General features: G+C 42.9%; 1 protein-coding gene across 3 annotated transcripts in view; it reads right to left on the bottom strand.

Moving 5' to 3' along the window:
* Positions 1 to 13,751, bottom strand: part of PPP3R1 (protein phosphatase 3 regulatory subunit B, alpha) — a 47,472-nt gene that overhangs the window by 17,275 nt on the left and 16,446 nt on the right. Inside the window, exon 2 of one of the 3 annotated variants that reach the window (XM_082216541.1) lies at positions 11,688 to 11,759. The exons of 1 other annotated variant lie outside the window; for it this stretch is intronic. In XM_082216541.1, coding sequence (XP_082072667.1) covers positions 11,688 to 11,759 — 72 coding nt within the window. The remainder of the gene's footprint in view (positions 1 to 11,687; positions 11,760 to 13,751) is intronic. One more of the 3 variants, XM_082216542.1, reaches the window with a different exon arrangement.

The raw sequence follows: 13,751 nt of genomic DNA, 5'->3' as shown, positions 1-13,751 counted from the left end.
ACTTCTCTGAAGTCTCTCAGCCCCACTCACCTCACAGAGTGTTTGTTGTGGGGGAGGAAGGGAAAGGAGAATGTTAGCCGCTTTGAGACTCCTTAAAAGGGAGTGAAAGGCGGGATATCAAATCCAAACTCTTCTTCTTCTCTACTGAGCAAGCACAGAGAGAAAAAAGTTGGGCAACACAAATATTTTAATTTGAAAACTACACAGCAGTCTAATCTATATGCAATAAAAAAAAACCAGAGAAAAGACGTTTAGACAGAATGGCTAATGAACACAATGACCTGCTTGGCCAACCCTTTAGTGAAAAGCAATGCTAAGCATATAGAGAAATATCAAACGTACTTTTCATTGATTTGGAGGCTATGTGGTCTACCAAACCATGTTGCTTTGATGGAATGTGCTGTTACCAACAACCCGTGGGGTAGGAATGAAACTGTATAAGTCAAGTAAGACACCTACGGTCTTCTGCCTCAAAAGAAAAAGTTTCATGTTACCTCAGCATGACTAGACATAAATTAAATGGGATTCAGTTGGTAAGAGAAGCACATTTTGTTCCAGAGGCAAGTTATATCTCCACACTTTCAAGCAAATTAGGACCTGTGTGTAGTGGAGCATCTGCAACAGGAGCAATCTTTTCTCTTTTAAAAAATACTGACCCCAAGGAACCATTCAAAAGCGAACTCACTATTTTCCTATGATTGCTTAAAAGAGAATTGCATAATTATATTGTTCCTACACTCTCTCTCTCTCTCTCTCTCTCTTACTAGAGGGGAGTATTAAGTTGAAAGTATGAGAGAGATCAATGAACCAACAGAGAAGAATGTGGAAAGGAATGTGGAAAACATGATGCATGGAAACAGGCAGCTTTGAAAAACAGGTCATAATATATGTGAAATTTTCATTTTTACTATTTTACTGTTTCAATGAAATTAGGAAGAAATGCTCCACCTGCTCAAATTACAGCCAAGGAAGTAGAAGCAGTGGATTAGGTATTAGATTGGACTCTTGGTTTCCTAGAATTGATGGATGAGTTACCATAGTAAAATGACAGTGTCCATCTTAGTGGATATTGTATTGACACATTACCTTAGTCAACATGAATCACTCTCCCTCTGCTCCCACAAGAAGCACTACAGTAAAATTACACTTTGTCGCTTCTTGGAATTGAAACTTGGCAGAGAGAAAGGAAGGTAAGCTATTGCCAAAAACAAAACAAAGGAAGGATGTAAGATGATAGTTTTGCCCAACATTTAAGTATTCTTGAATCAAGGAAGAACTTATAAACTTAGTGTGTTTATATGCATTTCACCTTCAAAATAAATTTTAGTTTGTACATCATGTAAACACCATACTTGTCTGCTGATAATAATAACTCTTGTTTATGGGTTAATAGGAAAAAACAACACTACCCTCAGTCCAGACATGCAATCTAGAAATTCCAATTTCTGAAAACGTCTTTACTGCTTTTGGACATTCAACAGAATTCAGACTTCACAGAATGGATATTATATAATGTCTTTCATGGAGACATTCCTTCCATCCACAGAAGACTTTTTGAGCTAATGAAGGAACCTCACCGGTGAAGAGGGTTAAGCAGCTTTTGCCAATTTCCTCAGCCCGCCCCATCTGAACTTTGCCATTTGTCTCTTTTGCTCTGTGCCTCTAAACCACTTTGAGTTTTTTCCGAAATCTAGCAGCATATAAATTTAATGGCATAAATTAATACTTTATTTATTTATTAAAATATATACCAAAATGTATCAAATCAGTTCACAACAGTAAAAATAAAATAAAACTATACAATAAAAGCATAAAATGCTAAAAAGTTAAAAACAGCAAAGTTAAAAACAAAGATCAGTAACCCATTGTGGGAGATACCTCTTCATTGTCTGCATAGGCCTGGCAGAACAGAAGTTTTCAGCCAGCAATTTAGAGGGAGATTTCCATCTCAACAAAACAAAGCTTTTGGAGGGGTTGAGGATTTAGTGACTGAAAAAGCAAGATCTTGGATCATGGGGTTTGCAAACAAAATGAAAGAAAATGGGGCATTCCTCTTTGGATGTGGGGTAAGAAGTGGTGGGTCTGGATTCTGCCTGCTTCACTGCCTCACCTGGAAATGGGGTTTGTTTAGGGAAAAGTTCTCTCTGGAGGGAGGGAGAGATGGCAAGGTAGCTGGGGATAGTTCTGAGCTGGCCAGATAGTCTGCAAATAATTTTTCCCAAGAGGAGAGAAATTAATGACATCCCTTTTCTGAACTTGCTACAATTCTTAAAATGCACATTTTGGCCAGACAGTTATGAACAACTCCTAGTCTTAATTTCAATGTCTGTTCTCAATCTTACAAGAGCTTCTTTTTTGTCAAAAGCTCATCCTAAATTATTCCTCCGCACCCCAGAAGCCAGGCATCCCCTATAAAATCCTGATTTATAAACACTTGATACAACACTACAATGGTTTGAAGGACTGGGAAACAAGTTGTGAGCTCACACACTCCCTCTTTCCCCATGGCTGCCTGTTTAAGGCTACCCCTAGTTTGCTGTGGCAGCTAAACACCAAACCATGAGCATCACTTGCCCTCTCTACCAAAGTGGAAATTTATTTCAGAACTATGGTTTCTGCTGATGGTTTGGAGAACAAAGGTGTCACAGCAAACTAAACAGAAAAAGAGATGGAAGTTGTGTTTGTTAATGATTTAGAGCAGTGGACGGCAACAGTAATTGCCCAGAGGACTTCCGAGTAGAGGGGGGGAGGAGAGAAGGCTGAGGGTACACTCCAAAAGGGAGGGTGTTTGAAAAAGGGTGAGAGCCTGCAAGCAAGGGGTGACATAGCTGGGCTCCTGAGCCCTGCAGGGTGCCGCAGAAAGAATGTAGTTGGTCAAAGGAGCAGTGGACTCAAAAGGTTGAAAACCTCTGATTTAGTGAATAATTTAAATGAAGATACCATGTTTAGGCAAGATCTGAGGTTTAAAAACTGATAAACTGTATATAAGGAGAGCCTCCTGGTAAAGATTTTAGATTAAAAAATCACGTCAGTCCAAATTTAATGGTTATGATTTTCACCAATAAGTTAAAATAAGTGACCTTCTATAAGTGACCTTCAGTACTAAAGGAATTCAAATGAAGATTAATACCTCTTGAACAGAGCATTTAAAAATGTAGACATCAGAGATAATGAACCACGGCAAAGGGGATTGCAGGATTTAGGATTACAGCCAGGATCAGGTCAGGTTAAAGCTGTTACAGCATTCAGCCACTGTTACGCTTCAGCACCAATGATTTTTAGTCTAGTTGTGATTATAGCATGCTTTATTGAACTAGAACAGTTTTTTACTTCTTCCACTTTCCTAAAATAACTGGCAATGCCAAGATCAACAGGGGTTTTGTGGGAGCTCTAGAGAACAAGCATTGTGGGAGCTCTAGAGAACAGTGTCTGAGAAGAGGCAGACACTATATTCAGTAATCCCACCCTCCCCAGTGTCAGCTCCAGAGCAGGGGGGGGGTTGGGGAGGGGTTAGAGGGGGCACAGGGAGTAATCACCAAAATCATCCCTCCATTCATTCAGTTACTGAGGTTGAGTCTGGATCCCACCCAGGGTAGTTTGAGAATCTTAACAGTAGTGTATGATAAACACAAGAGTAGCTATTTTGTAGTTACTTTTCAAAACACTTCTTTACAATCCTCTTATGACATACTGTGTATGTGGCTCATTTTTGTCTAGGATTAGCTCAAACCAACTAGCAGCTATTTTAAAGGAAGCACTGAACCCCTGTTCCTGCCATGTAGTACTTTGGGCCAGCTAATGCAACTCCTGCTTTTATTATCATTAGTTAAGTACAAACTACACTTAATACAGTGGCTACTGCCAGGAATTTTGGCTCAAGGAGGGTGGAAGAGGATTGTGTTTCTCTCACTTCTAATTTACTATTGCAAGAGCCTAAGAGCAGGAATCTGTCTTTTTTTGCTTATGCTACTCTGTAAAGCAAAACACTGGTAAAGTAAAAGATAACTTACCTGACTAGATTCCAGAATCAGGTTTGGTTTACCCCATGTTGAATCACAGGTGTATAGTTGTGGGGTGTTTTTTTACATTTCATTTGTTTTTTACACAAACCAAGTTGAACGTTAACAACAAAAATAAATAGCAATTGTAAAGATACAAAAATGCAAAATGAATAACATTTTTCATTGTATTATAATAATTTCTTGCGTTTAAGATGCTTACTAACTTTTTTTTATCCTAGCAAATCCTCCAAATTCACCATGTGACTAGCTGAATACCTAGTTAAGCTGATTTCAACTACAACAATGCTCTTCCCCCAAAACATGAGTTTACACTAAAGCAAGATTGATAAATATTCTAATAGCAGGCTCTGGTAACAGAAAATGAAGGCTTCCACAAAGCTGCCACTTACTGCAGCCTTTGGACAAGCAAGTGATTAGGTCAGAAAAGGAAGCCAGAAAGCGTGCATTCAGCATGCTCCTATATTTAAAATGGAGGTGTTTATCTGTGCTTTCTCTCATCACTGGGCGACAAAGGTAAGAGGAACCAATTCATATACTAGCATTAAGAATGTATCCTTTCTGAGTTGAGCCAAGTTCAGTAACATGGGTGAAAATTCTAATATTCAACAAGCTTTTCTCACATGGTTATCTTTGACTAGACCCACATGGGCAATGCTTCACTTCTCTGATCAACTATGTGTAGCACAGTATGCTTAAAACCACAGCATCAGGATAACAGAGTGTCCTAGCTCCCCCTGACTGAAAAAGAACTGAAACTCATAACTGCAGTTTTGCTGAAGGTTTTTCTTTTCAGACCAGACTGGTACATAAGGCCAGTCACAGGTTACAGGAGTCAGTGGGTATAAGAGAGCCAAAAGGCATGGCTAAGCATGAGCTAAGATGTTGAACCAACAAGCTACACATCCCCTTTGAAGAGTGGTGCAAGCACAGCAAACAGATAATAATAATAATAATAAATTTTATTTATATCCCGCCCTCCCCAGCTGAGCCGGGCTCAGGGCGGCTAACAACAATCAAATAAACAATTAAATAATCATACATTCTAAAAATATTTCATTATAAAATTAGTTAAAATCAAATTGATGGCAACCGATTAAGCAAAATTCTGTGCAGGTTGCCAGAGGAGGGAGTCAGGCTGCGCCCTGACCAAAGGCCTGGCGGCACAACTCTGTCTTGCAGGCCCTGCGGAAAGATGTCAGGTCCCGCAGGGCCCTAGTCTCTTGTGACAGAGCATTCCACCAGGTTGGAGCCGCAGCCGAGAAGGCCCTGGCTCTAGTTGAGGCCAGCCTAACCTCTCTGAGGCCTGGGACCTTGAGGGTGTTATTATTTGCAGACCGGTTTCTCTGTGGGGCATACCAGGAGAGGCGGTCTCGTAGGTACGAGGGTCCTAAGCCGTATAGGGCTTTAAAGGTTAAAACCAGCACCTTAAACCTGATCCTGTACTCCACCGGGAGCCAGTGCAGCTGGTGCAGCACCGGATGAATGTGATCTCGCAGCGAAGACCCCATAAGGAGTCTCGCCGCGGCATTCTGCACCCGCTGGAGTTTCTGGGTCAGTCTCAAGGGCAGCCCCACGTAGAGCGAGTTACAATAATCCAGTCTGGAGGTGACCGTCGCGTGGATCACAGTGGCTAGGTCAGGGCGAGAGAGATAAGGGGCCAACTGCTTAGCTTGGCGGAGATGGAAAAATGCCGCCTTTGTTATAGCTGTAATCTGCGCCTCCATAGAGAGGGAGGTATCGAAGATTACACCCAAACTCTTAACGGACGGTGCTGGCACTAATTGCACCCCCGCAAGAGATGGGAGTTGCCCCCTCGATCCCATATCGTCCCGCCCCAGCCAGAGGACCTCTGTCTTCGAAGGATTTAGCTTCAACCGGCTCCCACGTAACCATCCAGCCACAGCTTCCAGACATCTGGTCAGTGTGTCTGGGGCCGAGTTAGGATGGCCATCCATCAACAGATAGAGTTGGGTGTCATCAGCATACTGATGGCAACCCAGCCCAAAACTCCGGACAAGCTGGGCGAGGGGGCGCATAAAGATGTTAAAAAGCATCGGGGAGAGAATCGCACCCTGAGGCACTCCACACACCAAGGAGTGACGTGATGATAATTCCCCCCCAAGCGCCACCCTCTGTCCCCGATCAGAGAGAAACGAGCGCAGCCATTGAAGGACTGTGCCCTGGATCCCCACGTCGGCAAGGCGGTGGTCCAGGAGTTCGTGATCGACCATGTCAAAGGCTGCTGACAGATCTAGAAGAATCAGCAGCCCCGACCGCCTCGATCCAGCTGCCTGCGGAGATCATCTGTTAGGGCGACCAGAGCCGTCTCGGTCCCATGACCAGCACGGAAGCCGGACTGGAATGGATCCAAAGCAGATGTTTCATCCAGAAACCTACCAAGCTGTTCAGCAACCGCTCTCTCAATCACCTTACCCAGGAATGGAAGATTCGAAACCGGGCGGTAATTGGATAGATCTAAAGGATCTAATGATGTTTTAAGAGCGGACGCACCACTGCCTCCTTCAGTTCCCCTGGGAATATGAGTTCCTAGACTGGACAAGCAGTCCTTCTACTTAGGTTTGAACATGCCAGAGATTCTGTGTTCTAGGCAATGGATAAGGGGTAAGGACCAGGGACGCGGGTGGCGCTGTGGGTTAAACCTCAGCGCCTAGGACTTGCCGATCGCATGATCGGCGGTTCGAATCCCCGCGGAGGGGTGCGCTCCCGTTGCTCGGTCCCAGCGCCTGCCCACCTAGCAGTTCGAAAGCACCCCCGGGTGCAAGTAGATAAATAGGGACCGCTTACTAGCGGGAAGGTAAACGTTTCCTTGTGTGCTGTGCTGGCTCGCCAGAGCAGCTTCGTCACGCTGGCCACGTGACCCAGAAGTGTGTGCGGACAGCGCTGGCTCCCGGCCTCTAAAGTGAGATGAGCGCACAACCCTAGAGTCTGTCAAGACTGGCCCGTACAGGCAGGGGTACCTTTACCTTTTTAAGGACCAGCTCAGCATCTGAGAGACTCCCAGCTACCTCCTCAGGAGATGGCTCTTGTGCAACCAGGGGAGGTACCAGAGGCAGCTGCTTGGCCTGCAATGCTTGGGCAGGCATATCTGAGGGGTTGGAGACAGTGATTTCTTCTGACAGATTGTGGATCTCCACCCCCAAGCCCACTAGGATCACACACCTCTAGGAATTTAGCCACCATGACTGCAAACAAACCAGCAGTGGCAGAGCTTCATGCTCTGGCACCGGAGGTGGGAGGGCAGAGAGCAGGCGGGGGCGTGGTGAGTGCGCATCCCAGGGGCATGCCGCCTGCAGGGGCATGGTGCCCAGTGCGGGTGGGGGGCAGCCATGATGGCACCCCACCGTGATAACGCTGCCGGGGGGGCAGTGCACTCCCCCCCGCACCCCTCTTCCTTCACCAGTGCACACCAGGACCCTCTCCTGTGGTCCTATGCAAGTGCTAACTTCTCCCCTCCCAAAACCTAGTAGCAGTTCTTTCAACTAGAGTGACTCTGTAGTTCTACTAGCACTGAAAAATCAACAACACAATACTAATGATAACTGTCTATCCTAGCACTCTCCATATTTTCTGGGGAAAGGTGAGTGCACTGTCCCCCCAAAAGTATATTCTTCCAAACCTGTGTGAATATGCATGAATACTTCCATCACCACATACATGTTTTTAATAATACATTTCAGGCTGTGAAGTGGTTTTTACCCCATAAAACAAAATCAGAATTAAAAAGGAGAAAATGCCTTCTCTGCTTTCTTCAACCTACCCATAAATTTTCAATTTTCAAGAGTGCTCTGATTAGCAAAGGAATAAGATGTACTTGCGTCAATACTATCTCATGGTTCTAAATCAGAAAACAATAGGTTCATGCAACACTAAGCCATGGTTAACCACAAGTTAACTCACAAATGACCAAAGAAACTGCAGCTTGCTTCATGCATGTTTTTTGTTATTGTCTTCCAGGTGCTCTAGCCTTGTGCCTTTGTGACTTAATGAGCATCCTGGATGGGTGGCCAAACAATCTACAGTTAAGAAAGGAACAGTGCTTTGCACATAATGCCAAGCAGTAGTTAAAATAAATCAAGGTTTTTAAATCAACAGTGAGTTCAAATAAGTTTTTTGACAGTAAGCAAACCTAGTTAAGCCACTAGAAAAAAAATCAAATGATTAAACATACAGTAGTTTAATAAACCTTTACTTAAGCTGCAATCCTAACTCCACTTACTTGAGAGTAAGCCCCACTGAATTCAATAGGACCTACCGTATTTTAGCACCATAGGATGCAGTTTTTCCATCTTAAAAACTAAGGGGGAAAGTCTGTGCATCCTATGGAGCGAATGCAGAGGGGGAGGCAAGCAGGAAAAGCCCCCAAGAGCCACACACAAGCTTCGCGCGGCTCTTGCGGGCTTTTCCCCAGGAGGGAGAAGGGACTGACGTGGCCAGTCAGTCCCTTCTCCCTCCTCTAGAAAAGCCTTGCGCAATCTCTCCAGTCGTTGGAGGCTGCGCAAGGCTAAAGAGGAAGCCCGGGCAGCGAGCACGATCCATCCCGCTCGCTGCCCGGGCTTCCTCTTTTGCCCAGCACACCTCTCCAGCTGCGGGAGGCTGCACAAGGCTAAAGAAGCCAACTTTTTAAAAATCTCTCTATCTCTCTTTTTCTTTTTTTGTCCTTTCTCCACCCCCTTATTTTCCTCTGGATCAGTGTTTTTATCTAGATTAACGTTTTAGTTTGGAGGGGGGGGGAATATTATAAAAAAGAAAACTTTGCAGCTTTTATTTTAGTATACAATTAAAACAGATTAAACAAAACACAAGAGAAGGAACTAGCATAGAAGAAGAAGAGAAAAGGGAAAGAGGGAGGATACAAAGCCATTTACCAGAGGTAGATCTTAGCCCTTGCCTCACCTGGGAGCTTCTCTGGGCAGGAATTCCCTCGGCTTAAGTGAGGTGTGGGAAGAGTGGCAGGTAGGGGGGTACCTACCTAGACAGTGAAGCCACATGTCTCTCCAATGAAAATTGGGAGTGGGCATTGTGTGAAGTGGCTGTGGATCTCCTGCCGCAGAACTGTAGGACTGTATAGAGTTGGGAGGGCCACCCGAGGGTCATCTAGCCCAGCCCCCTCACAATGTAGGAATCACAGCTAAAGAACACCAGGCAGATGGTCCCCCAACCGCTGCTTAAAAGCCTCCAGTGGTGGAGATCCCCAACAACTTCTAAGGTCACAGAATTGCAGGGTTGGAAGGGAACCCCAGGAGTCATCTAGTCCAGCCCCGGTGGACAGCGGGCACGATCCATCCTGTTGTGCAAGGCTAAAGATGCTGCTCAAGGCTAAAGAGGAAGCACGCAGCCTGTCCGTTGCTCTTTGGGGCTGGGGGGGGAATAATTGATTTCCCCCTCTAAAAACTAGGTGCGTCCTGTGGTCCGGTGCGTCCAATAGAGCGAAGAATACGGCACTTTGAGTAGACATGGTTAGGATTGCACTGAGTGTTGTATGCAAACCAGGCTATTCTCTTTCAGATAACCTACCTCAAACAGATTTTGAGGGTAATATAGGATAACCACACATTTGCTAATATAAGCTCCTTGGAGGAATGGTAGGGTGTAATGTGATGAAGTAAATGTGTGGTAGAGCTATGAGATATGGCGGTTCCAACAAAGCCTAGAAACCAGTGTTAGAAACTCATATATAAGCCAGGCGCCAAATGGCTTCTTAAACTAAGGTTGCAGTCGCCAAAACAGAATGTATACTTGCCATTTGGGGGCAAGATGGCTCTAAAGGAATATTCTTCACAACTGTGAGCAGGGCAGTGGGGTGGGGTAAGTGAAGGCAAACTACAACAATCAACTATAACATTTTTCACCGCTCCTACTCAGGCTGCACAGAAAAAGCATTTTGGTTCCTGAAATTCATTCTGATTGTGCATGTAAAATATAACTGAGAGAATTCTACAGGATGGGGTATCAGTGTGTGTCAAGATCCAATGATCCCCAGCCATTAATCTCCAGATGACGGAGATGTCAGGTGCCATGCTATCACCCAGGCATCTTCACTTGGTTGCAAGTGGCCAATAGTCAGATGCAAAATGCACCTGGCGCCTTGTTAATTTCAAAAACTGCCAGAATCATCCCTGAAGCCCACCTAGAAACCTCTGTAAACAGGACAAAACCTACCACTCTCCTATTCATCTTTATTTTTGTTTAACAAAACTGAACAGTTAGCTAGTGTGACATGAAGTGCCTGGATGGAACACTGTTGTATATAAGCTGCTCTTATGTTTCTTAAAGAAGAGTAAGTAACATAATGAGCAAGGTACACCGAATTAAAGAGAAATGAGCTCAAGATGGAGGTCCACACTCCACGATTTAAAAAAAATAATCAGATAGGTAAATTAACATAATTTATCAGTATTTCTAAGTGGCTACATTTTTTTGAAACAGCCTTGTATTTAGGCACTATCCTGACAACCACAGGCAAGTGAATGGCAAATGAACAGGCTGGTGGAGAAGGCATGAAGCACTTCATTCCTCCCCTGTGCCTAGTACAGAAACTGCAATGAGCTGCTGCTATTCTATAAGCCATCAGAAGGCAAGCAACATATAACTAACTATAGACGTGTATTTAATTAATTTAGTATTACTTACAGACTTAAAAACTAAAACAATAGTGCTTATAAAGCTAGGCCAAACTGTGAAAACAAGGAAAATTGCTGCCCTAGGCTCCTTTGGGAGGAAGGGTAGGTTAGAAATTTAACAAATAAATAAAACAGATACTAAAGGGTAGTAACAAAAGATATCCATAACACCAAGTGTCTTCTGCCACTGAAGGGCAAGAAAAGGTGCATTTAAACTCCAGGCATTTACATAAAATTTGCTAGAATATTGATCTACAAAAATAAAAAGGCTTTAAGGTACAAAATGCATTTGCTTTGATGCAAAAGGATCATGTAGTATTTTTAACTCCCACTGAAAACTCTAATGCATGTGATGTCTTGTTAGGTTCTTCAGTTCTGAATCTATTAAAATGTGGCTAAGGCTTGGAATTCCTGGATCAGTGCTCATGCATCAAATATAAAGTAAGTTAACTACACTTTTGGAGTTGTGCTTTTCTAGATTTTTGAACTTTATGCCCATCTAAACATTACCCTGTACTCTTAGCAGCTAAAATTTCCTGATTTTTTGTCTTTCATAATGATCAGTTTTAAACAGTTAAGACATAAATGCAAGACCAAAATAGAACTATTCATACTTCAAAAACATGGGAAAGCTAACGAAATTATGTCATATCTGAGGTTACTTCACTCAGTGAGCATGGTCTGTAGCCTCACACCTTCTCAGCTTTAAAATTCAGTTCTATATGATAAAATCCACACTCAACATCTATTTTCCTCTTCAAGTACACTTCAGTTTGGTATTAATTCCTCATTCCAGTTTTATTCAGGTTGGTCTAACTTGAGAGTCAATGAACAGAGACCTTGACTTTAATCTAGAAGATAAAGTCCCATGTCAGCTACAGACTCCCTATAAATGTGACCCTTAGGCGCAGTTCTGTTTGAAAAATGGAAATAATAGTCTACCTCCTCATAGGACTGTTGAAAGGACAAACATGATAGTAGTAAATTAAAAGGAATATGCTACTTCTGATTCTATTAAACTCACAGAAGAATGGTGCGGCTGCTTGCTGGTGCCAGACCTGCCTGGTACTGGTGTTGGACCTGCCTTGCGTTGCTGCTGCAGATGTAACATAATAGAGATTTTACACTTCTTTTCCTCTATATAAAATATGAGCCATGTGTTCAGTTAGAAAGTGTCTTTCCCCCAACCTTTTATACAGATCAGTTTTCCATTTGCCACTACTTTGATTTAAAAACCCGGCCTTCCATTATATAGACTAACTAATAATTTACTGTGGCATGAGCTTTCTTAAGGGATACTTCATCAGATCACAGATACCTTTCCATGTAGGCTAGCAAATATGTCCATGACTTAAACACTTGCTTATAATGGAAGTAGTTGCCCTGTGCTAGTTAATGTGATTATTTTGAAATAATTACTTATATCATTCACATAATAACTGGAAGGTTGGAGGGCTCAGTTCCAAATCCTGTATTTAGAGTCAAAACTTAGCCATAAAAGATATGTGCCTCTAAGCATGACAGAGTAGCCTTTCTTCACCATAGAGCAGTAATGACCAGCCTGTGCATTTTTAGAAATATTATAAAGTCATGCCCCTTAGAACAGGGATAGAATGACAACCTTGTTTTCTAAATCAGCCTCTATTTAAACTTAATCCTTTGCATTGGAGAAATGACCATCAATATTAATGCAAACAGAAAGACCCTCTTTTACAAATTGAGCCTGCCTTAATCCCACTCAGTTCTGAAATCTGCTACAATTGCTGGCAAATATGTAGCTCAGTTTTCTTAAGAGTGTTGCACTTTTCAATATGCATGGCTATTTCAGAGCTTGCTACAAGCAGCTATATGCATGCCTACTGTGGACAACAACTGCCTTAAAAGATCACATGTGACCATAAGAGAAGCACCAGAGAGGCAGGAACACTCAATATACACAACATAGTCAGGTGAAACTTAAGAAGCTCTTCAAAGGTAGGAAATAATTTCCATCCACAGCAACAGAAAGGGTGCTTCCAACACATAACCAGAAGAAAAGTAATTTTCACGTATTTCCCTTCCCTCATGTAGGAACTTGAATCCTTAAAAAAATCTGCTCCCAAGGTTTGGGGGACTCATAGGAACAGCATGTGAGATAGTGTCACAGATTAAAAAGGTAGTATGATATAGAATGGAGGAGCCAATCTTCATCTAAGTGGAAGCTTCCATTGGATCACACGCTCTTCCTTTCACTGAAGGACTAGTTATATGCATGGAAGGGCACCCAGAGACCCAATCTGTTTCCTTCAGGAATAAATAAATTCCAAAGTTAAAATGTATTTAACAAAATGATTGCCTGAATTGTGGAAAGTTGCAGAAATGGAGGAAAAAATACTAAGCTGCACGACACTTTAAAATGTAACCACATAAGGTGATTCCTTCCAAAACCAACTCTGTCCATTAGTAGCCTAATTAGACAAAAACAAGTAGGGTCCTGTAACCGAATGCTGCAGTGTAGAGTGCTTCTGTTTAGCGTTTAAGTTGCTTCACTCCATTCCTCTTCCCCTTGACCACAACAGCCAGTATTCTGTGCCCACTGAGAATGCTGCAACATATCTGTGTGCATGGTAGTTCAAAACAGCTGTGAAGCATCTCAAATTACCATTATAGGTGTTTAGCCAAACCCTTCCCACAGATTTGTCCAGATCTAAGTAGCTCCAACAACGCTATGAGCAAATAATCAATAGGCCATGTATTGATTGGCAGCTTTCATACATAGGTAACATCATTAGGAACATCATTATTATCGATACATAGTGGCTAAGATGCCATGGGAATTTATAACAGTATTGTGCTTTTGGATTTGTTGCTGCATGAGCATAGATAATAAATCTGGTAGGGGCATCAGTGGCTGGGAACAGATTGACCCATTGGCAGCTAGCTGGCACTTACAAGAATTCCAACATGCCAAGGACCAATTGGAAATGCATTGCAATTCTAACTTGACAAGGACCAACTGGAAGTGTATCATGTAAGGTGTGGGGCAAATGATGAGATTTGGGGAAAACAGCCTCACAGGCCAAATTAGGACCCCTGCCTGACAAAATTA

This window comes from Podarcis vaucheri, assembly GCF_965113315.1.
Source record: "Podarcis vaucheri genome assembly, chromosome: 3".
Lineage (NCBI taxonomy): Eukaryota > Metazoa > Chordata > Lepidosauria > Squamata > Lacertidae > Podarcis > Podarcis vaucheri.
The sequence above is the reverse complement of the archived record's forward strand: the minus strand, read 5'-3'. Positions and strand labels throughout refer to the sequence as shown.